General features: G+C 35.7%; 2 protein-coding genes across 5 annotated transcripts in view; one reads left to right on the forward strand and one right to left on the reverse strand.

Annotated features, from left to right (window-relative positions):
• The window catches only part of ImpL2 (Ecdysone-inducible gene L2), a 69855-nt gene extending 60095 nt beyond the window's left edge, over positions 1-9760 (forward strand). The window contains exons 3-7 of the mRNA XM_076399126.1: positions 7500-7605; positions 8690-8850; positions 8906-9185; positions 9252-9478; positions 9539-9760. Of these exons, the coding sequence (XP_076255241.1) occupies positions 7500-7605; positions 8690-8850; positions 8906-9185; positions 9252-9478; positions 9539-9553 (789 nt within the window). The 3' untranslated portion in view covers positions 9554-9760. The remainder of the gene's footprint in view (positions 1-7499; positions 7606-8689; positions 8851-8905; positions 9186-9251; positions 9479-9538) is intronic.
• LOC143193813 (uncharacterized) overlaps positions 1-26494 on the reverse strand; it is a 108906-nt gene that overhangs the window by 80627 nt on the left and 1785 nt on the right. For 2 of the 4 annotated variants that reach the window (XM_076400215.1, XM_076400213.1), the window contains exons 3-20: positions 26142-26478; positions 25788-25965; positions 25501-25724; positions 25238-25444; positions 24394-24606; positions 24070-24333; positions 22075-22422; positions 21848-22017; positions 21105-21216; positions 20805-21047; positions 20544-20738; positions 20298-20480; positions 19692-19853; positions 18878-19084; positions 16298-16830; positions 15991-16234; positions 15721-15927; positions 10716-14212 (exon numbers count right to left, since the gene is read on the reverse strand). In XM_076400215.1, coding sequence (XP_076256330.1) covers positions 13652-14212; positions 15721-15927; positions 15991-16234; positions 16298-16830; positions 18878-19084; positions 19692-19853; positions 20298-20480; positions 20544-20738; positions 20805-21047; positions 21105-21216; positions 21848-22017; positions 22075-22422; positions 24070-24333; positions 24394-24606; positions 25238-25444; positions 25501-25724; positions 25788-25965; positions 26142-26478 — 4588 coding nt within the window. In that variant the 3' untranslated portion in view covers positions 10716-13651. Of the gene's footprint in view, positions 1-1596; positions 1628-10715; positions 14213-15720; positions 15928-15990; positions 16235-16297; positions 16831-18877; positions 19085-19691; positions 19854-20297; positions 20481-20543; positions 20739-20804; positions 21048-21104; positions 21217-21847; positions 22018-22074; positions 22423-24069; positions 24334-24393; positions 24607-25237; positions 25445-25500; positions 25725-25787; positions 25966-26141; positions 26479-26494 lie in introns of those variants that run through there. The other 2 variants (XM_076400216.1, XM_076400217.1) reach the window with 2 other exon arrangements.

The following is a 26494-nucleotide window of genomic DNA, read 5'->3' on the forward strand; positions in this document are numbered from 1 at the left end:
ACTGACTTGTGACACGGTTAATTGTCTTGGTGAAGCAGCACTTTCTTCTTCTTCAAATGCGACCGTTTTTCGGCGATTTCGTCCTTCGAACGGTCCAATAATACTAGATAATAGTCGCTGTTGATGGTCCTTCCTTTTTCAAGGTAGTCAATGAAAATTATTCCATGCACATCTCAAAATACAGAAGCCATAACCTTGCCAGCCAACTGTTGCGTTTTCCCACGCTTTGGAGCGGATTCATCGTGTGCAGTCCACTAGGATGACTGTCGATTGGGCTCCCGAGTAAAATAATGGAGCCATGTTTCATCCATTGTCACATATCAATGTAAAAACCCGGGTTTATTACACTTGATCATCCCCAAACACTGCTCCGAATCATCAACTTGCCGTTGTTTTTGGTCAAAAGTGAGCTCACGCGGCACCCCCTTTGCACAGAGCTTTCTCATACCCGAATATTCGTGAATGATATGATGTACACCTTCAGTTGATAGCTTTAGAGTGTCTGGTATTTCATTCAATTTAAATTTACAGTCATTCAAAATCATTTTGTGAATGTTTTCGTCGGTAACAACCTATTTGGGTGTCCACTGCGTTCGCCGTCTTCGGTGCTCATTTCACCACGTCTAAACTTAGCATACCAATCCTTGATCGTTGATTTTCCAGGAACAGTGTCCGAAAACTCGGCATAAAGCCAAGTTTTTGCTTCAACTGTATTTTTTCCTTTCAAAAAGCAATATTTCATCAACACGCGAAATTCCTTTTTATCCATTTTTTTCACAATAACAAAAGTTGCTTCACTCAAAATGCTATAATTCACAAACTCCTTTTATACACGCATCTTTTGATGGTTAGGGCTAACTAAAAACATCTGGATTTAATTCTAGTAGCGCCATCTGTGTGTCAGATCGGGAACTTTTCAATTGACCTGTTACATTAAAGAAATTAAAGCGCTGGTGGTAAGTTGCAAGATATTAGAAGTCTGTTAGTTTCCTTCAACATTTTTTTGTAGTAGTAACTCAATTAATTTTGGTATCATTCGTAAAAGTTGTTATGATGTCAATACTCTATGATACTGAACATAAATATCAAGACAAAATGACACCATTTCAACACTTGATGTCAATGACGTGAATCTTTGATCGTACTATCTGATTTTGTTCAATACAGAATCATTCTAAACCAATTAACAGAATCTTTTCAGATGACGATCGCCATCGTTGTAGAGCAGTATAACAGCAAGCAACGAATCCGCGGCCTTATCATCTCTCGTGCGTCATATTAGGACTCTTTCTTACGATGTTCGAACCCAGAATATTAACCTCCACCGAGCGATAACCCTCGGCACCATCGCCTTGATTGCATATTTTTAATTTTAATTATATCTCGCTCATACATCACCTCATAGTTATCATTATCGTCGAACGAAAGAGATTTTCGCTTCGGAAAAAAATCCCAATCCAGCCAGATATATCTCGTTGAGTTCAGAGTCCGTGTGAACGATGTACGCAAACTAATCCGAACTATTAGCGCTTTTACACGATCGAATTTGTTATGATAAAAACGATGATATAGTAAAATAATGTTGGTATCACTCACATGTGAAATCCTGAGTCCACTGTTGATTCACCTGCAAAAAAAATATATTTTATTTAATATTAATAGATAATTATTTATAATATTTAGATATATAGATATTAAAAAATATGTTCCAAATACAGAATATACTCTGAAGCCATTCTGAATCTAAAAACATCTGAATACGAATTACTACCATGTACATAATATCATAGTATATAAGTTATCAACCAACAATTATTTTGCAAATATGGTTTCATCAGGTTTTTGTTTCCAAAATTTTTTTAAAAATGATTATGATGCTCTGATGTCGATGTTCTTCGCTTTTATTTTAAATAATTATCAGTGCTGCTTGACTGAGTACTCTATGAAATTAACTGATTCTGAAACTTGAAAGAATCTGAATACAAATTACTAACATGTACGCATTAATCATCACCGATATTCGTGATGATCATTATAATACTTTGTGAAGTTCTCAATCTAACATTACTTTGCAAACATTTTTCATAATAATCATTAAGATAATTAATAAATTATTTATTTTGATATTTTATAAAATAAATTATTTCTGATTTTTCACCATTCGCTAATTTATATGATTCTTATGATTTTAAAGATCAGGTTTATGTTTTTAATGTTATTATTTTCTTAGATATTTGGTGTAAATTATTCTTTTTAAAAATTACTTATGAGGCTCTGATTCACCGCCACTAACAGTTCATGATCATGATCCTTTTTACTGCTTATCTGCATTATAATGAGATATTTTTAACTGATATTTTATTGATATTTTCTTAATTTCCGATCTGCACTTGGATTCGAACATTAATCAGTTTCACTGTTATGTAAATATGCGGCAGTAAGTGTAACAAATCTTTGATAGTGGGATCTGTGCGAAAGGTCAATTTTTGTTTCGGCTATGATGGTTAAAAATACATTTTGCACTAATATGCAAGCGGCACAAGTCTCAATCATCGGCCAACGATAATCCACGATGATATCGAGCCAGTATAACAGCTTAACATCCCGACACGCCATCCCATTAATATATAGCGTGGGTTTTCCTAAATCGGACGAACTGAAATAATTATACCGGGGCAATTTCATACAATGTAAGGCAATCGTATGCATTCGACTATCAGTGGCGTGTAACGAGTTAATTTTAAAAAATGAACGAAAATGGTGGAGGAGCATGATGAAGGTTTCGCTCACCTTCAACAATTTATACTTGACTGTAAGGTTTGAAAGTATATTATAATGTTAAAAAATTAGTCTAAAAGATCAATACAACGTATTAACCCACGACTAATGAGAAAATGGTGGAGATAATAACTATCAAATTAACAAACTTATTATGATAAAAATAATCAATAGTAATAATATAATAACAATCGATAATGAGCTAAAAGACACCTAACTAACAATCGCATAGCGAACTATCATCGAATAATGAATAATAACTGTTAAAAAGACGAATGAGTGAAAATGGCGGAGGAGCCTGATGATAATACTTTTGGTCATTACCATCACGAACCGCCAGCTCAAGGGGGTAATTATGAAAAGCGTTGGTGCAAAAGGCACAGGAAACGAGACGATCATCATTAAATCGTTACGCGGACGTCATCAAGACCGTATTAACCCTCGACTAATGATAAAATGGCGAAGGAGTCTGATGAGCGGGCATGACGACGCGATACCCCACGAAAAAAAAGACGAAACGCCGATGCGCACCCGACCGTAATTATAAGCAACCAGAAAAAAACCACGAACGGAATTAACACGGCAAAATTGCTATTTGGCGAGCCCGAATTGATATAAACCCAAAAAAAAATGGAAAAAATAAAGACGACGGTACGGCAGCTGACCGGGCGATTTAAGATGCACCGGACTGTTGTTGCCGTGGGTAACAGCGCTAGACGTACCGTGGCGGTGCCAGTTATAAATGCATTCGATGAGGTTTATTGATTTTGTGCATTAACATCGCCGGGCGAGAACGAATGTCGAGATGGCCGGTGCAGTTAACATAATCATCAGCGTGGCGCGTCTACCAGCTCGCGCTTTATCAACTTCGACGATAAGGCGCGATCGGCAATCACCACGCCATAATATCTCTGAAATCCGCTACATCATCCTTTGGCTATTTAAAATTATTTACGTTGGAAATGTAAGGCGGTAATTAACGTGTCAATTATTTCGATTAATTCCAACTAGTGACCGCCCTGTGATCGAAATTCCAATTTCCAATAAGTGACGAATTAAAAAATGATATGTTACTAAAACTTGTTTTCACAGTATTAAACTTCTTTCCAATATAATATCAGAAAAATGTATTTGATACAAAATATTAATTAAAATAATAAATGTCTGTATTAATATACAGATAAGTATATTTTAGTAAATAACTATCATGTAATTAAATCTAATATATAATAATATAAAATCTAATTTCCATTAAGTTATAGATAGGTTTAAATTACTACACTTAATTATCAATGCTTTAAAATGTTTACAAATTTACTATCAATAATTCATAATTTCCTCTATTTATCCCGTACACCTTCATGCTAATATGATATGATGTACACGTTCCCTTGATATCTTTAGAATGTCTGCTATTTCATTCATTTTCAATTTACGGTCATTCAAATTTTGTGGATTTTTTAAATGTTTCGCCGGTAACAACCTCTTTTGGGCGTCCACTGAATTCATCGTCTTCAGTGCTCATTTTACCATGTCTAAGGTATCAAGTAGGTGCTTTCGTTAATTTGAAGATATATGCAACTACAACAATAACCTTTGGAAGTATCTAATAATGACGTAACCCTGTTTGTCATTTCCTACTAAAAAAAGTCCAAATTCATCAGACCTGACGTTTAAGAGCATGAATTTAGCATATCAGAAAATAAAAAAATGGATCGATCCATTGACAGTATGTAGTATTATAAAAAGGGTATAAACATAGGATTCCATCATTTTATAGTAAATGTTTGTAACAACTAAAACGACCCATTCTCTATAAATATGATAAAATATACGTCGGAATTCTAATAGTGCAGGTGTTAACACTTTAGAATACCTTATTTAGCCTTGAAATTAGCGACAATTTAATTTAGCATGACCCCCGTGTCCAGTTGCTGGCCCCTGAATGCCTTATGTTTGTTCTTACATTAGCTATTTGAAGATCGTCGAGTGTTTGATCATTAGCATGTTGAACCATCTCGTTAGCGATATCGCGTAGAACCGTCAATAAACAGATAAAGTTAAAAAAAGCAAGGCGTTAATTTTCATGTAACTGTCTGATTGGTTTTTAATTAACTCGGTGATGGTGCGCACTAGGCCATGCTGACACGTGTCCCAATTATTTAATTGATCTCATTGAGGAGAGTGGTAATTTCCGCGATTTTTCCCATGATCCGAAGCATCTGGCGTGCATCAATTGACATTTTAATGAGACCGCCTTAAACTCTGACCCTGGCACGGAAATCCACCGTTTATAGGATTATTTAAAACATCTTACCATTGATCGATGCTGTACAAGCAACGACATTCCGTGACAATAACAACGTAGGTTCTTCACCACCTATTTACCACGAAAACGATACAAAGACAAAAATATTTAATTGCATAGAGAAAGATCTGGACGGTATTAGGACTGTAATCTAATATCATCATTATAATTAATCTATAGCTCTCGAAAGAGTGTCTATTTTTCACTAAATGAGCTGCAAAAAGGAGGAAAAGTCCATATGCCCACATTTATTTCTTGCCAATTGTTATTAGTCCTTATGTCAATATCAATTATTTTAGTTTCTCAGATTCTGACCGTTTCCCAGACTTTTTTAAGTTATCACGCGTCATACCCAACAAATATTAATGAAAATTTTAAATGTACACAGTATGTCTAATGAGAACAGTAGGCGGTGATCCTGTCATGTGAAAAGCGACACTTTTTAGCAAAATAACAGTGGGAGCATCTTGTGATTGACAAATATTGTTTTAGGTTAAAAAAGAGAACAACAGATCACACACACATCAATTACTCTATTATTTATCTCTCTCGCTAACTAACCTAATTCTACTATGTGTACCGAGCAGTAAAATAATGTTGCCATATCTAATATTCATATTATTAATAATACTCTATTATATTATTATTAATACTATTATTAATAATATAAAACTTATTTAAAAAACTGCTATTAAAACGTATTTCGAAAAGTTCGGATTTCCAAATCGCCACTCGACAATCGACCAAGTACACATAGTAACAGTGGTTCTTGAAAAGGCATTCGAAGAAATGAACTCTGCAATATTCCTGGACGTCTCACAAGCTTTTGACCGGGCATGGCATTTGGGACTAATCAACAAGATGAGCAAATTGCTACTGCTGAACATTGTTAACTGCTGGAGTCATATATTTTCCAAAAAAACATGTTTAGTCTTGCATGAAGGGACATTCTCAACTTTTAAATCTAATTAGGTTGGAGTTCCCCAGGACTCTAACGAAGAGCTGCAGGATAACCTCAAAATCAAATAGATTTACGAAGTGATCCAAGATTTCGTCTTAAAACATGAAATAACGTTACTAAACCACAGCAACGTGGAAGCAACACAGCTACTGGACAACACGCAGGAAATCTTAACTCTTGAGTTTCGACATGGTAAAATGAGCACTGAAGACGATGAATTCAGTGGACGCCCAAAAGAGGTCGTTACCGGCGAAACATTTAAAAAATCCACAAAATTTGAATGACCGTAAATTGAAAATGAATGAAATAGCAGACATTCTAAAGATATCAAGGGAACGTGTACATCATATCATTCACGAATATTTGGGTATGAGAAAGCTAAAAAATCAAATAAATGTAAAGTGGGTGCCGCGCGAGCACTTTTAACCAAAAACAACGACGAGTTGATGATTCGGAGCAGTGTTTGAGGATGATCAAGCGTAATACGTAAACGCAAGTTTTTGCGTCGATCTGTGACAATGGACGAAACATGGCTCCACCATGCACACGAGTCGGCTGGCAAGCTTATGACGTTTGTATTTTGGGATGCGCATGGAATAATTTTCATTAACTACCTTGAAAAAGGAAGGACTATCAACAGCGACTATTACATAATGTTATTGGACCGTTTGAAGAACGAAATCGCCGAATAACGGCCGCATTTGAAGAAAAAGAAAGTGCTGCTTCAGCAAGACAATGCACCGTGTCACAAGTCAGTGAAAACGATGGCAAAAATCTATGAATTGAACTTCTAATTGTTTCCTCATCCACCGTATTCTCCAGATTTGGCCCCCAGCGGCTCTTTCCTGTTCTCAGATCTCAAAAGAATACTCGCTGGGAAGAAATTTTGATCGAATGAAGAGGTGATCGCCTAAACTGAGGCCTATTTTGAAGCAAAGGACAAATCGTACTATAAAAATGGTATCGAAAGGTTGGATGGTCGCTATAATCAGTGTATCACCCTTGAAGGGAATTATGTTGAATAAAAAAACTAATTTTGTCAAAAAAATGTGTTTTACTATGGTAGGCCGGGGACTTTTCAATTGACCTGTTACATACTGAATAATGCAAGTACAACAGAACAGTAGTAATAAATTAATTTGTGAATTAAGATTGTACTAAGGATATCAAATGTAGAATGTTATTAATAAAAAATATATAATTAATAGGCATGAGTAACGCGCAAAAAATATATACGCTGGACGTTCATTCATAAAAATCCAAGCGGCCAATTTATCTTATCAACAAACTCCGTAGTAGAACGACGTAGTACATACACACATGCGAACCATCGGGTCAACAATTACGCCTCATTTTTCATTGGGTTAAAAAAAACGGCGATTATCGGACACACACTCTCTCTCAAACGAAATCTTTTTAAACGAGAAATTACAATGACCCTTTTATTTTCAGGTTACATTATCAGTATTATTCAGCTTCCTATGCATCCAATTCGCCTCGTCTCGCATCCTGGTTAGGCGAGCGGATATAGGAAACGATATCAATATCGGTGTAGAAGGTAAGGGTAATCTCCTGTTGTAAATAAAAGAACAATTGATTTCATTTGTTAGAGTACATATCATGGATTTGCAAAAGTCGGCTATTGTTTGTTTTCAAGGATTTAAAGGCGCGCTATTAAGTTCTAATGGGAATATTTTTGACAATTTGAAATAAATGCACCGTATTAAGCCAAATATTTTTCTTAAAAAAACACCTATTTAATTGAAAAACTGTCAAGAATTAATTCGTAATAAATTATTACTAATCATCTAAACAAAAAAAACTAGATATAATTAATCATTATACTGATATATTCGATATGCCTGTGGGGAAAAAATGTCACCGAACTAAAAATAAACCGATAATAGTTTAAATCACTAAATCATAGGCGGCGAAATCATTACTCGAACTTGTAAATTGCTTTATGTGAAAAAAATATTTATATTAAATATTTATATAATGTCCAGGTATCTTGACCTAGACCATATTCAGATCTAAAAGTGTTATATTTATTTATATTTAATTGGTCACTGGTCTTGCAAAGTTGATTTTTTCCTCTCCTCGCTACTTACTCTTTCAGTGAAAATAAAAGTGACGGTATCAGAGAGCAAATAATATAATTGTTAGCATAAAAACCAAATACATTTTTAAGTATATATTGTAAAGTGAAGAATTCCTAAGGGTAATACTAATACCAATAACCATATGAAAATAAAGAAAACAAACCTTCCCTTTTCTTTCGAACCCACAAAACAAAAGAAAGCAATTAGGTAATTCACTCTTTTTTCAATGATTTTCATTTTACCATATAAAAGTCATTTAATTAACTTTAATTAAATATTCTCACAGAATCTCTCTATATACGCTAATGAGTCAAGTAAATATCTGCCAGCATATGTGTAAAATGAAAAAAAACCAGATAAGATAAAAGATTTGTTTGATTATTTCAAATTCACTAAACGACTTTCCCATAGTCAGATTAATCGTGTACCCTTAGTTACTATCTGAGATAATGCCTTTAGTTATGGAGGATTTCTCTCGCCTCATTATAATCATGGTTCTGTTGGTCGTTACTATAACACTGTGGATTTCCCTTGAACTAGGAGGAGAACCATTCAAGAGCAGAGGTTTTGTCAGAATCAGTCAGCCACCCACACCATACATTAAGAAAAATGTTGGAATGCACATGGAACTCTATTGTGAAGCCATGGGATCTCCACCACCAACAATCCAATGGTACAAAGACCATCTTAGAATCACTGAGGTGGGACAGTATACTCTTCAATCCAGAATATAGATATTAACTAATTTTTTTATAGAACGAAAGTTTCGAGAGCTCCAATGTCATCAATCACAGCCCTGGACTTGGGAAGGTAGTATCTCGTTTGGTTATCAACTACATCTTGCCCAGGCATGAAGGAAAGTATTACTGTGTGGCTGAAGCAGGCAGCCTCAGAGACTCTGCTTTTACGGATCTTATTGTGCCCAATGGTAAAGGACGTGAGATGAACTTCACTCAACTGGTAGCTAACAAAATCTTGGGAGCCCATCATCGTCCCAGGGTCACTTTCTGGGCACCTACCTACATGGACATCATTGGTAAGATCATAAAGATTTGTACTTTTTCTAAAACATCAATCATTCTAATTTTCTTATTTTTTAAAGGATCAGACGTTGTCCTTCCTTGCAAATCCGTTGGTAATCCCAAACCTGACCTTGTGTGGTTTGATCCTGACTCCCAAGTTATCACAGACAATGAAAAATTCACCATACTGTCGGATGGAGAACTGAAAATCCAATCAATCACCTGGGCTGACATGGGCATCTACGTATGCAAAGTCAACAATTCTGTTGGTGATGATTATGTTGAGACTTTCTTATACCCCATGGAGGTAACTTAAAATGAAAAGTAATTACAACAATATAAGCTAACGATCGATTATTTGTTGCAGGAATCTAAGAAATAAAACCCACAGTAAGTTACAAAACTGAAAAATTCTAGTCAAAAATACATTCCAAGAAAGGAGAAATCTTGGTTACTATAAATTAAGTGGTATTTGAGGTATTAATAGGTTATATTAATACATGTATACATAATTTAATAAATTATTTAATATACTTCATAAATTATTTAATTAAAAAGAATCTCATTAAATAAATGAATTTAAAAAATAGTGTATGTTTTATTTGAATATCCCCTAATTTTTTATAAGTATTGCTATTTTATACTATATTAAAAAATAGTACAGCAGTCTTGTACAAAAATGTACAATACTATAAAGCGCATATACTTACCAGATAATAAAAATGATGAAAATGGTACCCGTAAAGACACCAACACTTTATAGTTCTTGAAAGCGATTAAAACATAATTTTCAGCTAACAACGTCCCATTTTAACTAAGATATTAAATGGCGACCAAAGCGCAACAAAAAAAGCCCACCCGTGTATAATTTCGCGTATAAATAATGATACGCAAATATCGGCACTAGACTAAATAAAATGTTAAATAAATACCAGGAATCCGGATAAAAGGTTCAATTATATTTGTCTTAAAACGCACTAATTCTTTTGAAACAAAAGACAACTCGCTTATATAAACGACTTTTTAAAATAAACGAACCGATCTGATTTTCTTGATATATGTCGATAATAAAGAAATCTTAATTAATAAATCGAATTCAATAAAATATCAAAAAACTAACCAAAGCGATTTTATGATATTCTACACATCAGTAATGTAATAGTTGATGTAATAAAAGCGTTTTGGTGTGGTTTTAAATGTTTAATAATAGGATAAGAATTTCTGTATTCCACATAATAATACATATAGCTCCCTCTAGTGAATTATAACTATACTAACATTACAGTTTTATAGATTTGCATAGGTGTCGATTTTTTTAAACTAACATTTTTAATAATTAGGAACACTAGACAAATTATTTAAAATTTGACGGGTTGATGTTTTTACCGGGCGTTTTGTTTTTAAATAAAATTTAGATACTAAAAGATGGATTGTCATACTTATAATATATATATATTTATATATATATATATATATATATATATATATATATATATATATATATATATATATATAACTAAACGGTAAAAAAAAGCATTGAAAGACGTGAATAAACAATTAGTTTTTATTTGAAATACTTCCTCCCTTTAGGAACCAAAAATTTCATAAAGATCAGTCTTAATACTTAAAGAAAAAACCTTACAAAATAAAAAATAAATTCTAAGTACAACATAAATTAAAAAATTATTTACAATAAAATTTCGCTTTGTACACAGAGCTACAAATATTCATTCAATATATACAAACGTTTATAGTTAATTTCACTGCTAAATTACTTGAACACAATAGGAAATCCAGACGGTCGTCGATCGCAATCATCCCCAATGGTCGTGGTCGACGCGATCGAGATCGCCCAAAACAAAAGACAAATTTAAAAAAAAATCAGTTTCATTTAAAGCGCGACATCGGTGTTTAAGAGCGTCTGTGGGGATGTTTGAAGGTTGTTTTATTACTGACCGCGCAAGGGTATGGGGTGCTCTGGTCAAAAGCACCACATACGCTTTTGGTTATTGATGGAAACACTTAAAGATTACGATTTAATTACGAGTACTCGCCCAAGTCTGATTAATACTGGCCATTGATTCGACTCTGAAAAAAAAGACAGAAACAACCTAAAAACGATCTTTATCGCGATACTACCGTTGTTTAAGATGAAAAAAAAAAGGAAAACGTTCGGGTTATTTGATAAAAAAAAAAGATTCGATGGAATACGACGTTAAAATAAAACTGTATAAAACGTTACATTTTCTAATGTAATTTATTCCTAAACCTTTTAATAATCAACAAACAAGGATCCTCCGTTCTCTCCACGTTATCTTCCGTTTCGGATTTTCAACAAATTCAACACGACTACATGTATCAACACGGTTCTATTGCTTAAAACATTCGGCGCATCCGCCAAAACAACGATAATGATTAATTTCAATTAAGAACGAACCGAACTTACTGTATATATTGCTTAGAGTACGCATTACTGCTACAGCTGTTTGGAGAATTGACGTTTATATTCAACAGGCACTAAAATTTAGTTCTAAAATCACATTCATCGAACAACATTTAAAAACAGATATATACAGATTGAACTAGGTTCCAACCAAAGGGGAAACGAACCATAACGTCAAGACGGAAGGAGGCCCCCTTACGGTTCCGATAAAAACGACCTCGTTTGTACATAAACAATTTTGTGCAAATTCACTTTTAGTTTGGGTCGGAACAACGCAAAAAAAAGAGCTAACTTTCTGTAACAGGTGGTATATAGGTACAGCGATTATGTTTTAGGCCTAAAGAAGGGAAAAAAACAGCAGACCCTTGGATCACACACAGCCTACTTGGTACATCGATAGAGTTGATGTTTTGATTGTAATTTTCGATTTACGTTGCGATAAAATCACGAAAACTACACATGTACAGAGTAATAAATTAAAAAGGAAAAATTCACAAATATACATAGTAACAATAAATTAAGAATAAATAATATTAATAACCTAATAGTATATTTATAATAATAATATATTTATATATAGAAAACACATATATTGACCAGTGTAAAGGTAATAATTATTATTAAAGCTAAAGAATTTATCACACATAGAGAATGAGCTGCCAATATTCAATCAACATTACTTTTGCATCGCTCTTATGAAACCAGTCTCACTATTACTCAATGAAAAATAATGTTTTTCAAATTTCGAGTACCCGAAGTACTATAGATGATGTGTTTGTACTGAAAGACTTTTTTTTTAACAACCAGCCCAGTCACAGTAGCCCCACTGTTATCTCAATTGATATTAGAGGCATGACCCGAGCTTGATGAGCAGGAAACTGACTGAATATAATTCATCAACTCGTAACAACTGTTATCTGACTTTGAATATAGGTAGCTACTAAGTACAATACCCCACGATAAAAAGTATATTTTGCAAAGGCGACGTATTAACAAAAAAAATAAATAAATGAAAAGCACCAGCTAGTGAATCGTGTCACCTTTGTTATAAATATAATTCCAATTGTTTTTCATGTAAATAGTACCGGCTATCTAAAAAAAGATTGAAACGAGCTTAAAATGTCGAAGTTGATGTGATTGTACAAAAAGACCTATTTCAACAATCACAACCTCCCTGTCACAGTAACCTGGCCATTTCAAATGATATTGTGGTCATGACAAAAGAAAACTAATTCGATTTGAATATGTTTAATCGATTTGTGACAATTATTAGTGGACTTCAGCAGAAATTGTCACAGTGAAAATACATTTCATGAATGATCTGGAAAAATCAAAAATAAAAGAAAAGCACCGGCCTGTATGGCTCAGGTCACCCTTATCATAAATACAGTTCCCATGGTTTCTCGTCTAGTGATAGTAGCGGGTGTCTAAAAAATGTTGAAATGAAGAAGCAGGCTTGAAATTCCGAATAATGTCGAGAGTATTAAAGATATTGATGTGATTGTATGGAAAGACGTGCTTCGACAATCACACCTACAGTACCCTAAAAGAAAAGCACCGTATGGATCGTGTCACCTTTGCCGTAAATATAATTCCCATTATTTCCCGTCTAGAGATAGTACACAAAAAGAGTGTAGTACTTTTCATACAAAATGTTGAGACAAAAAAACCTGCATTAAAACAAAAGATTGATAAAAAAAATCTAGTATACATTTGTTCCCTATATTCTCACTAAGCACGATCGTTGTCTGATTATAATCAACTGATACCTAGTATCAACAAATATTTATTTAGAAAATATCTAATGATTTAGATAAAGAATCGCCATTATAGTAGCTGGAAAAGAGATCTTTTTGTTTTGTTGTGAGAGGGTGCGTTGACACATTTACGCATGCGTTAAGTCGCCGAAAACAGCAACGTGTTAATTCGCATCCGGGTTCGTGTGTCGTACTGGCCATATGTATATATCGATACCACCTGTTACCGTACAATCTACTTCACCATACTACTCGTGCTACTCCACAACTATACATGCCGTCATGACAGTATACTGTCCAAATCCAAGGGGTTATTCTGCAGGTGCGCCGTGCTCTGTTGCAGGTTCAGAATGCTGTTGATCGCGCTCTGCACCTGCTCGTCTATGCTGTTGTTCTCGGACTCCTCCTCCTTGCTGGCGACCGCACAAAACGAACTGGTCACCTGCGAGGCGGAATTCTCGTAACCGCACTTCAACTGGGCGTTCACGTTACTATTGCTATTGATGCACTGTACACTATTTACACTGGCGTCGTGTTTTTTCGTGTGTTTATCGACGCGAAACCGTTTCAACGTCTCCAAGCGCGAATCACTACTCGACGAACGTTTCTGGCTGTTCGGGTTCGCCACGATCTGCATCGGAGGCTGCAGCATCTGTTGCGAGTTCTGATGATGGTTGTTGTGCACCGGCTGAGCGTTAACGGCTTCCGGTTGCGGCTGCTGTTGACAGGTGGTCGACGGAGGGTCCATGGACTCGTTCTTTTCCGGCAGACAGCCCAATTCTCTCTGGATACAAGCCCATTCATCATACTCTTCTTCTGCAGTTGATTCAACATGATTAACCTAGATATATGAAGAAACGGTGTTAGCTAGTCGAGATAACCGGACGCTACGTCAACGTTAGATCATTATCGGTAAACCCCATCTGTTCTTAAAACTGCAGAACGTAACAATAATTTTCGTACTCTATATTTTTAGCCCTTTTTTGTAATATTAAAGTACCCATATGGGACAATCTCCAATCATCGTAGTCATAAAATGAGGCAAAAAAATAGAACAAATAAAATTCAACATATATCTAGCAGGCTGTGAATCAACAACGTATTCTGGCGAAATCGTAACGTTTACAGGGTATGAAGTTCGTTCATATCGATTGATCGATGAAATAAAACAAGTTTATTGTTGTGCAAATTTGGCAATGCAATTTATTTAACTCAATAATTTCGCCACCTTACGTTGCGACAATCTAACACACACACATAAATAATAAAAAAAAAACGATAACTAAACCTAGGCCAACTAGAAATGCGCACAACGAAAGCGTTTTGTGCGGACTTCCAGGTGGTTTTACTTATGACATAAATATAAACTATTAGGCTTGTAAAAAAGTAATCCACGTGTGAACAAAACTACTTTCAACAAAATGGTAACCAGTGGGAAAACAATAATTTTGCCAATGTTTTCTAAGATATTAAAATCTTGGTCTTTATGGCAAAAAGGTCAGTCTCAATTTTGGTCTATTCTTTGGATTTAATAAAATATTTCTCAAGAAAATTAAGAAAAACAGAGAAATATCTGTATGCTATATGTTAACCTCCGATTCATTGCAACAAGTCTAAAACAACAGAGACGATTTACTAGCACTTATCCTGTCAATGCATATCAAAGTTTAAGGATCAAGTTATTGGTGAATCAATTTATGCACAATAGCCTTGTGTATATCTATATCAAATATACCACTTGCAGTTCACCATACTGTCTTTTTTCAGAAAGTTTTTTTAAGTATAGTTTCAGCCGTTTTCACTCTTTTGTCCTTAGCACAATTTAACACAATATTAATTTGGCAGAATATTAGTGACACCTTCTTGATGGATCATTTTGTCTTGCTTTACGTTTGTTTGCTTTTTTGTTTTATTTTTCAATAAGCTATAGGCAGCCAATAAAACAAATCTTGAAACTTCGCCCTTCCTCTGCATGAATGGAAATATTGTTTGGATAATGTTTTAACCAAAAGTTAGTCTAGAACCAAACAAAAGGCATGGTATTCAATTTCAATCTATTCAAAATCTATTAATGGAACAACAGTTTGTTTTATTTGAGTTGCACTCGATTCATTCCTGTGGTAAAATTCGTATCGTTGACATCATTATATCTCATATCATTGATTCTGCGTCACTTTCGACTGGTCTTGCTTGTAAAGCAAACTAGACTCGATAATGTTACCTAAACATCAATCAAAAAAAAAATTGATTACTTTTTCACGCACCTAGTACAAACCCGCACCCGAAAATGCTTTATTCCGTCTGATGCGGATTTTTAGCTGAAACAACCTTCACTAAAAAGGGGTCTACCTGCACGTTGCTCTCAGAGTTGCAGTGTGCTTTTTCCTGCTGGCTCGCGAATTGACCATGGACACCACCCTGCGCCGCGTGCACCGATTCCGTGGCCATGTTCAACAATTCCGTTTCGCGATCTTGTCTGAGCCTTATGAGAGACTGTTGTTCGTCGGCTAGGAACATACGGTCTAGCATCATCAACTCGGACGTCTGCACTTGTCTCTGAGGAAGAAAATATCGAGATTAGGCCCTGTACAAGTCGGCAGCGATTATCACCACACTCACCATACTTTCTTTCATTAGCAGGTACTTGTATTTGTCGACCATTTTCCCGAACTTGCCGATGAAATGCTGAGCGGTCAACTCGAATATTTCGTCGGCCTTGTTGAGATCCTTCTTCGAAAGCACAGGCTGGTCCATGCAATGATACCGTATCAATCTGATGCAAGCGTCCTTCTTATCTCTAAACGGCGTGTGGACGTCCGGTTTAGTAGCCCCGGACTGATCGAGATTGAGTTGCGATTCGATACTACAACAGAAAAAGATGGTTAGATGAGAAAACCGTCGGATTTAGGCGACGTCGCGAACTTACAGCTGCGCCTTCTTCGTCAGAGAGAGTTGTTGCTGCTGAGCTGCTCCCTGATTCAGCTGGTGAGGCGTCGACGGCTTGCTACTGACCTGATGCACCTGTTGAGTCAGATGATTCACGCTTAACTGATCGTTATAGTTGTGCGACTGAATGTTGTGATGTGTGTGATGTATTGGCTGAACGGCCTGCGGCTGATGAAAATGCTGCGTCTGATGGTAGACTTGTATTTGGGGGGAAGCGAAGTTATGCGGCTGACTCTTGATTTGTTGGGGAGAAGGCGGAGTCGGGCGCGCTGCCTTCGGCAATTGGGCGGCTTGGACGTTCTGGCTCGGTTGGCCGTGCTGCTGCAGGTGATGCGAGATGTGTTGTTGCTGCTGCTGCGGCGTGGATTGTGGTGATGGTAATTGTGATGATGGGGTAATTTGCGGTGAGTGTAGCTTGGGTGAATGTAGCTGCGGGGAATGCAGCTGGGGAGACTGAAGCTGCGCTGGCTGCAGTTGCGGCTGTTTGGGGTAAATGGGCGGTAACTGTGAAATCTAAAACAAAACAAACCCGTTGACGTTACACCTTCTTTATCTCAGATGTTGGAACGTTGACATATTTAAGAAACTAGATTTTCCTCAGTTATCAGTACCCTTTTGTATAATGCGTTGGTTCTCTCAGCACTTAATTATTAAAGCAATATTTAAAGCATAAACTATTAATAATGATACATATTTCAGTTGTTAAAATATTCAAGCTGTGTGAAAATGTAATCAAGTTTTTATTACCATCACTCAAAATGTTGTTCTTTTCAACGTGCCTAGAAAATGTTTATCAATATTCATTTGAATTTAATTTTGTACACTACTTTTAGTTGCACATTTCAATAAGGCTTCCAAAAAAGGTTAATGTTAACCATTAATGCCATAATTTCTCTAAAAATTTTTTGATTGAGAACATTCTATAGAATTCAAAAAGTGACACAAAAAGGCTATTCAGCGGTAAAACGCAGAAAAATTATTGTGATTTGTCAAAAAATTAAAATATTAATGAGACATTTTTGCACTGATTAGTCTAGAACAACAATTATCAGTTTTTTTTTGTTATGGTAATTCAATTTCAATTCAATAATTTCACCTTGCAATTATTATTTAATTTGTGTTCAACTAACTTCTTGCAAATACAATTATTCCATGAGAGAAAGAGGCGGAAACCGAGGTTCTCCTTTTTTGTATTTTTAATAACAGACATTTTTCTTCTATCGTGATATACGAGTTGTTAGTTCCAGTGGTGATTACTTTGCTGATTAAACCATGGATTACTTTTTCACACAGACACTTAATATTGATATTATGTGATGGTCCTAATTAGCGTTGAGAACTATCGACTGGAAATAGCAGAAACAGTCGATAGTCGCTGAACAGTCGAACTAGTCGATAGTAAAAAAACTAAGGACCGAAAATAGAAATTACTAGTTCAGTGAAATGAAATGTTTCATTCTCTGAGCTATACAGATCAGTTCATTTTAAATAATTTTAAATTGGCAAGTTAACATATAATATGAAAAAAAAAGTACTGAATAATGATCCAAAATAAATTTAATCGTATTTTAATATTCGGAAAGTAACAATGACATAATAAAAGTAATTGGTTTATTTCTATTTCATTTCATTCCAAGTGTCGTTAGTAAGACCGAGATGTATATATTTCTTTTAGAACTTTCTTTGGAAAAGAAAGGAAAGAGATAATTGCTGTAATTTATTAGCTTCAAAAGAACAGTTTCATTTCTAATTATGTAAAATTACTTTTATATTTTATATATTTGACTTGGTTGTAAAGAGGAATGACCACTAAATATTTTTATTGTATCTTCTCAATCATCCTTTATCATTTTTTTATTACACCCTTTTTAAATACAATAATAATTTTATTTATCGTTAATAAGGAATAGCTTATTATTAAGAATATCATTATTCATTGAAACTTGAATGAAAGATGTTTTAACTTCAAAAGGCTTCAATAAAAATCGAAAGGGTTAGAAAATCGAAAGTCAATCAAAAAAAAAACACGCAATAGTTGCCCAGATAACATAAATAGTCAAAATTATTTTTCTATTTACCAATCAAAATGTTGTTCTTTTTACCTTATTAGGTTAATAAATAATCTTGAAAAATAGAGTTCCAAAATGCTGCTATATTAATGTACATTATGTTGTTATTTACAATCATACTACAAACAAAACGCAAAACCATTTATATTACATATAAATATATGTAAACATAAATTCGGTACATTATTTTCAAGATCTCGGTTAAGGCTTGGTAGGCCTGGAAATGGTAAATGAAAGTACACGAATGTAACAGTCGATAGCAAAAAGTAGTAAAATCAGTCGGACCAAAAATAGCGACTGAAACAGTCAATAGTTCCCAACGTTAGTCCTAATAATAGTTGGAGGCAACCAACAATTACCCATTAGTATATAGAATAATAAAATCGTAAATCTAATCAAGTAGAACATTATTTAAAGAAACTTTCAACAGCGATTCAAACAGAAGCCACGCAAAATGTCAACACACACAGCTGATTCTTTCGATAACTTACCTGACCGATAGGATTCAACCTTTGATTGATAACGTGATTGGAATGGCCCACCACCACATTCTGGTGGTTGTTCTGTATGCCATGACTGGGTCCCAGTTGGTGATGTACCGCGTGATGATGTATCGTGGAGTGGGCGGCCAGGTCGCCCGTAGACGTCGACACCGAGACGGAAACGCGCGGCGTCGAGTGCGACTGGGTAGTGACCGGCTGGAAAACAAAAGAAAAACGAGCGATTAGAACAACCCCGACGAGATCGGTGCGTGTGCGTCACATCTCTTACGTCATACGAATTATAATACCCGGGCCAAACGTCGGTGTGATGATGGTACATCGCGCCGTAGTCACGCGTAACGTAACAATAGTTGCAAGCCATTATGTGGTTATTTTTACCGCAAATTGTTTGTTCAAGATACCGAGCGATGTTTAACACGAGTGGTGATATCAAAATCTTATCAAAATTCGCTAAACTGTTTATTTTCGCACGATAAAAAGGTACAAGGGGTTCGGATCCGAGACGCATTTCCTTTTTCTTCTTACCCCGCCACCTCAGGCGGCGCCTTCTATTTAATTTATATTCAGGTAGGCTCGGCCTACTCAGCTTTTTAAAGCACGTTTTCGTAACAGTCGACACAGATGTTTTTTGAATTAAAAAAAAACAGAACATGCTTGTTCCCGAGAGCAATAAAAGATATTGAAAAGCGATACGGTTTATTGGAGTGTTTTATTATTATTTGCAAGTCTTCTCGAATCATAATACTTAGTCAGCGCGTCAAACGATAGGAAATAATACTTGGTAAAACTGATGGAAGCAAACCTGGTGGGAATTTGACGTCGTGGTCTCGACGCTAGTACTCCTTATTGGATTTTGGCTATTGCTTAGAACGGGGCTGGGTGGTTCGCTCTTCACTGAACTGGGTGACGGTAAATTCAGGCTGGACGGATTCACTATGGTCAGCTGGTTGTTATGGTAATACACCTTGGTAATAAAATGACATTATAACATCACACTAAATAATTTTTGTCGAGACACTTGATTTATTTTGACAACCGATCTTTGAAACAAACAGTTGACTGTGAAAATATTATACTTTGTTGAAACAATAAAGTGCTGAAATAAATTGTTGATTTTTAAAATAATTAACATTAACATTAGGCAAATGAACTTTGAATTAAACGATTGACAACCGACAACACTTAATTATTATCATAATTACGTTACTAAATTAACATCAAACAGATATTATTTCCAATATATGAAGTAATAATTATATTGAATGGGAACCAAAGATATATATTATATTAATGTCGATTGTTTGAAACAATTAACAGTTGCAATGAATTATTGATAAAATATTTTATCACTGAAAACATTTTAAATGGAGATGTAATTTTACTTGGTAATATCATTTTCAAAGAATACCTTATCTGGAGGTAACAGTTTTCCAGATGCCAAGATTTTTTGCTGCTCGGCGAACAAGGCCTTCAACGCATTATGAACTTCAGTGTCCCCAGGTTGCAATCTCGCCGATAGGCTTTTGATTTGCATCTGGATGGACTTCAAATGTTGCTGTTTCTGCGGCGTCAGCTGGATCGTCGTTATCCTCTGCGAAGGTAGCGCGATTTATAATCAAGAACGACAGGAAGACATTCAGACGTGTTGGTTTACCTGTTGAGGTTGCCTATTATCCATTGCATGATTATTACCGGAGTTTCCGATTGGTGCGCCTGTTTCCTCCAGTATTTGACCCAGAAGTTTGTCTACGTCGTGACTAGTATTACCTCCGTTCGAATCTTGCATCGCATGAATGGTAGGGCTGACTTTCTGTTGTTTCGGTAGCGAGATCGGACTTTTTTGTTTCTCCTAAAAAATAAAGAATATAGTATCGGGTGATCGAATGTACTATGCATCGCTGTTTAACAAACCCACCTGTTTAATGTGAGTCTGAACCGATGGTTGTACCATAGCTTGCGGCTGGATAGGTTTACTCTGAATCGGTTGTACATGATTCTGCGGCAAAACGTGCTTCATGGGCCCGATGGGGCTACATAGAGGTTTGACGTTTTGCGCCTGAGGAGGTTTGAGTTGGTCGTGAGGGTTTTGTGGCGTCTTACGCCCGTTATCGTTGGTATTATCTTGTAGTAACGATTTTGCTCCTTGAATCTTGTGAATCTACAAAAAAACAGGACATATTAAATAAATTTTGCGGTGATTGTCGATGGGACGTACCTCCGTAGATTTTTTGACCGTTTTCGTTTTGGGACTCAATTTTTTCTCGCTCTGATCCTTATTGGCACGTTGCATGAAAATGGTTTGACCGTTTACTGTTAATTGGCCGTTCCTGTAAAGAATAATGTATTAGTTTTATCGAATATTATAATAATATAGGTGTGTCGAAAACAACCCTTATAGAATAAAACCGAACATTTGGCATGCAGCCAGTGAATTGCTAAAAATAGCAATAAATAATCTACCGTTAAGGCTTAACAGAGACGAGCTTATTCTCAGAAATCTTTCACTACATGAGAGGAAATAATTCTTCGAATATTTTTAATTCAAAATATCAACTATACCTGGAAATAAACTTAACATCTAACAGTCTTGCATTAAATTGAATCGAAGTAACATTTTTTAAGGTTTTTCTATTGGAATCAGTGTTTACGCGCAGATTTTGCCATTTTATTCATCATGAAACTGACACCGTTAATTTCTATCATACCTTAATTTCAGAATTAAGATATTCGGATCTGCATTTAAATATATATATATACTCCAAGTTTAAAAGGAATTAAATAGTAATGTAATAGTAATGTAATTATTCCTTGCGAGTTTTTCAGTTGATTATACAGTAAGTAAGGAAAGAAGAAACCATTTAGACTTAAAAAATATCATAAAATATAATGGTTTCTTAGTTTGATATCTTTTTGAACGTCTTTTCCTGTGGGATCCTTTTTTAAAATCAATACACATACCTTTTAAGCTGTTCCAGTTGGTCGGGTGTCAAGTTCACAACATACGAAGTCGGCGGGGCATTTTGCTGTGCCTGTTGTTGGTTATGGTTATCGTGCAGATTTTGCTGCGACTGATGCTGAATGGGCTGTACGGTTTGAACGGGCGGCTGACTTTTTTGGAAAGGTTGTACCTATAAACATGATTCGATGCAGATGGGCATTGAACAGCCTTACTTTGACGTTCTTACTTTCAGTATCGGTTGAGTGGTTTGCGTATGTGCTTGCTGGAAACCTTGAACCGTATGTACGGGAGATTGTACGGGCTGAGATTGCACCGTCTGCAAATTGGGCATGTTAGGTACGGCCTGCGTCATGTTCTGTACAGGCGTGTTCTGCGGCATACTCTGTGCCACCACGGAGTTTTGCTGCGACGCCATGTTCTGGGCTGCCACTACGTTCTGAGCTACCATGTTTTGCACCGAACTCTGCGCGAGATTCTGCATATTTTGAGTCACTACATTCTGCACGGAGTTCTGCGCTAAGTTCTGAACATTCTGAGTAACGTTCTGTGTCAAGTTTTGTACACTTTGAATGGCCTGCAAATAGATAAAATAAATAAATCAAATAACACTGATAAAAATGCGGAAAAACTACTTTAGGGAATGCGGGAAACTTTAGAGAACATTAGAAGCAGGAATTTACTATTTTCCTTTCAATATACATTTATTTATCATCTTTAAGAACGATGTCGTCATCTTACTTCTATGTCTTCTTCGGTAATATATTTTTTAACAATGAATCATCAAGCAATATGTATATAGAAAATTAAATTTCGTCTTTCATAAGAATCTAATCAATATCGTTAATACCGATAAGCTTTGTAACATTAATATTATGGGTATCATATAACACTATATACCGATAGAACAAAATGGTTTAATATGATTTTGATATCCAGGCGTAGATGGAAGAAACATAAAAAAATAGACGATAGACTCGAAGTACAGAGAAATGTGGTGGTATGGCTGAAAATCCGAGTTCAATGCACAAGCTCATCTTATACAAGCAGATATGATTAGCGTGGAATTATAAAATCCACCTGTGGATTATTTTAAGTGCCTTTTTTAATGTAATGCAAATGTAAAAAGTTCAATCAAAATCACATCACCGTGGAAAAAACCTATTCGTTTGCAAGGAAAAAATGTTTAAACCTACGTTAAAAATAAAAAAGGATATATTAGAGAGCGAAAAACTAATCCACGTTCTTTTCGTGAAAGGCATTTATATAAGCAATTAATGTCTTTAAAATATCATTCGTAAAATCCTTGCATCTTCCTAACCAGTTATTTGTTTCAATCTTTTTAAATGTTCTTTTATTTGCTTAAAATATATTTTTGAGTCGATGTTTCTTTTTCTATAATTTACAAATTGTCAAACAAAATTGCTATCTTCAAAGAGCCTCTCTTAAAGCAGCTTACCAACAACAATCAATAAATCTTGACTCAATCATATAGAGCTTTATCTAATAGTTGTTCAATTTAAAAGCAAGTATAAATATTATTTTGAAATAAGCGTCAAATATTTGAAGACGATCTTAAACACATATGTTCGCAATGAAACTTGATGAAAGTGCAGCTGTCGAATCATCATAATGATCCTCGGAAATGTACATCTTTCAAAACCTATACAACTGAGGAAGAGAATTTAAAGAAAAAAGAAAACTGATGGAAGACATGTTTTGGAAATAATTAAACCGACTCTTAAAGAAAGTTTTCACGTGAAAAATCGTGCCCTCCAGTCAACATGGTTCGAAAAATGATTAGTTAACACTAGCCACTCTGGCACAAAGAAATTCGATGAATTTTAAGAGAAGCTCGAGGCCGGTTATGCGAACTTCGTTTTTTTTTGGGATCGTGTTAGAAAGGAATATCATAACAAATTAAGGTTCAAACTTAAGACATCGTGATCCCAAACTTAATCATAAAACTTCCAAACCATAAAACAATTATTAATAAAACTGTGAAGCAGTTTCATTATTCACATACATTACACAATTTAAGTAAAGTTTACTTCAAATTGTACCCAGTCAATATAATTGAGGGTCTATGGATATTTGATATTTCCATTTCACCAGGATATCAAGATCCAAAAACTGGTCTTTCTGTTTCAATGAATAAACATTTCGAATATCAATAACGTTTATTATTTTTTCACAGACCTAAGAATCGATTCAAAAAACTTACTTGTGAGTGAACATTTTGAGGTACATTCTGGTGTACCGCCTGCGCCTGCACAGCCACATTCTGTTGTTGCAGAAGGCTCTGAATTTGGGAATGGAGATTATGCACCTGCGACTGAGATATACTATGCACTGTCGGTTGTACTTGCGAATGCAAACTATGGATAGGCTGTGGCTGTACGATTTGCATCGGTTGCTGTAAAGCGTTCACCGTTTGATGCTGAATGGTCTGTTGTACAGTTTGCTGTTGTATTTGGGGTTGTAAAGACTGGAAGAAAAAGTCTGTCAAGCTTCCGATCGAGTTAAAAAAAACACTTCAAACACTCACTTGTATGGTGTGTTGTACTTGAGGTTGAACAGTCTGTTGCTGAACAGTCTGTATCGTCTGAGACTGTACTGTTTGCTGCTGTATAGTCTGCACAGACTGCTGCTGTATAGTCTGAACGGTCTGTTGCACCGTCTGCTGGTCCATTGATGGCTGCAATACTAATCCCCCATTCAATCCCAAAATTCCTTGCAAAATTAATTGGCTTTGGATGTCCTGAAACATAACGCAAAACAATTTCGGTGTAATTAAAACTTGCTTGCAGAAAATTGTTAAATTGAATGTTTGGATTTGCCAATGTACTTGGTTGAGTAAAGCTATGAAAAACAGCAATCCGCCATGATAAGTTGAAATCCTAACATCACTCCTTTATAAACTGATGCAGATAGCGTTTTGTTTTGTTCTTAGAGAGTAACTATGTTTATAAATTGTTTTACCTGCACTTACAATTTCTACATTCAGTTTTCGTTAAGATAGCCGTGAAACAATAATTTATTAGTAAAGGAAACTGATGGAATTTCTGGCATCAAAAATACGATAATTTAAAAATCTCAAAACCCCTAAAATTAATGTTTGAAAGCACTTCAGAAATAAATATTAAAGTTATATTACATAAATATTGTTTTTATTAACTATAATTATGTACACTGATTATCAGTTAAACCATTGTGATAGCGATCAATGAAATCAAGATCAAAATCGATGAAGTGGATGTTGTTGATTGTCTTGCTTACAAGCAGGTCGTAAAGAAGATACAGTATTTCAATTAAACCACTTAATTTGCATTTTCTTATTAGTATTTTCAAATGATTCTATTACATTCAACACTAACACGCAAGATACTCACCTGGGTCAATGTTGGGTCGTGTTGGAGCACCAATCTTCCATCCTCACCTACGGTAAGCTTGAATCCTCCACTTCTTTGCAGCATCAGACCGTTATTGATGGTGAAATTCGGAGTGATGAAAGAATTGAAAGGTATCCCAGCTTGTGCGGTCGCCGCTTGCGATGTACTGTTTGAGATCATCCCACTTTGGAAATTTTGATTAAGCACCTGGAAATAATTCCATTGGGGTTATTACTTCGCGTCTGCCGAGCATACCAACTTACTTGTACAACAGGCGTCGCCGTGTTGATCGTGGGCTGTGCCACCGCTGAGATCTGAATATTCTGTATGTTCTTTTTCGAATCACTCTGGACGAAGCTGGTCTGTGCCTGAATCTGGCTAGTCTGCACGTGAGGCTGAGGCTGCGGCGTTGTCGGCACAGAGTTGTGCTCGCTCTCGCTCTGCGACGTATCACTTTCGAATTGGATGTCGTCCTCATCGCCGATTCCTTGATGAACGTCAACGTGAGTTAGTAAGCGCGGGAAAAACAATAGGGGATAATGATACTAACCGGAAAGCTTCATTATGTTAGCCAAATCCAGTTTTTTCTTCACTTTCGCTTTAGGTTTCTTCTTTATGGATACCTGCTGAATCTGCTGCTGCACCTGTAGCTGTTGCTGTTGTTGTTGCTGAGTATTATTAACTATTGTCTGTTGGATTTGAGTCGCGTTTATTGGCTGATTGGCCATCTGTAATAATATTTGACAATACATGATGATCTACATATGTTATATCGCGCCAAAATGCCATAGGATTATTAGTGAATAGTTTAAACTGGAACGAATATATACTGTTTATAATACAAGATTGAGTCGGATATTTTTTATGCGTTAAAAGAAAATAGTTGTGCCCACAACGGCCTTACCTGTGTTGTGACATAAGTTGTTGTTGATGGAGCTAGTTGAACTCCATTCAGAACCCTGACCATGGGTTGAGAGCGGGCTGGAGCACTTAACTGCAACAGCTGTTGGGCAGCACCAGCCGGTTGAAGAATTAAACTTTGCGGTCCCTGTGTACTGGCCTGAATTTTGGGCCCTGCTGCTGCTGTCATCGAAGCTGCAGTTTGAGGGCGTAATATAAACTGCACCCCTGGGGCTGTTAACATGGGCATCTGATTCAGAAGCAATGGTTGGGCAGTAGGCATGAGGGTCGCGGTGGCTGCCTGCTGCTGCTGATTAGCTGTTGGTATAACTATTTGTGGGCTGAAACAACACCAAA

The sequence above is a fragment of the Rhynchophorus ferrugineus genome, unplaced genomic scaffold (assembly GCF_030347505.1).
Source record: "Rhynchophorus ferrugineus isolate W39M unplaced genomic scaffold, kcgeb_rfMv2 rfM3, whole genome shotgun sequence".
NCBI classification, from domain to species: Eukaryota; Metazoa; Arthropoda; class Insecta; order Coleoptera; family Curculionidae; genus Rhynchophorus; species Rhynchophorus ferrugineus.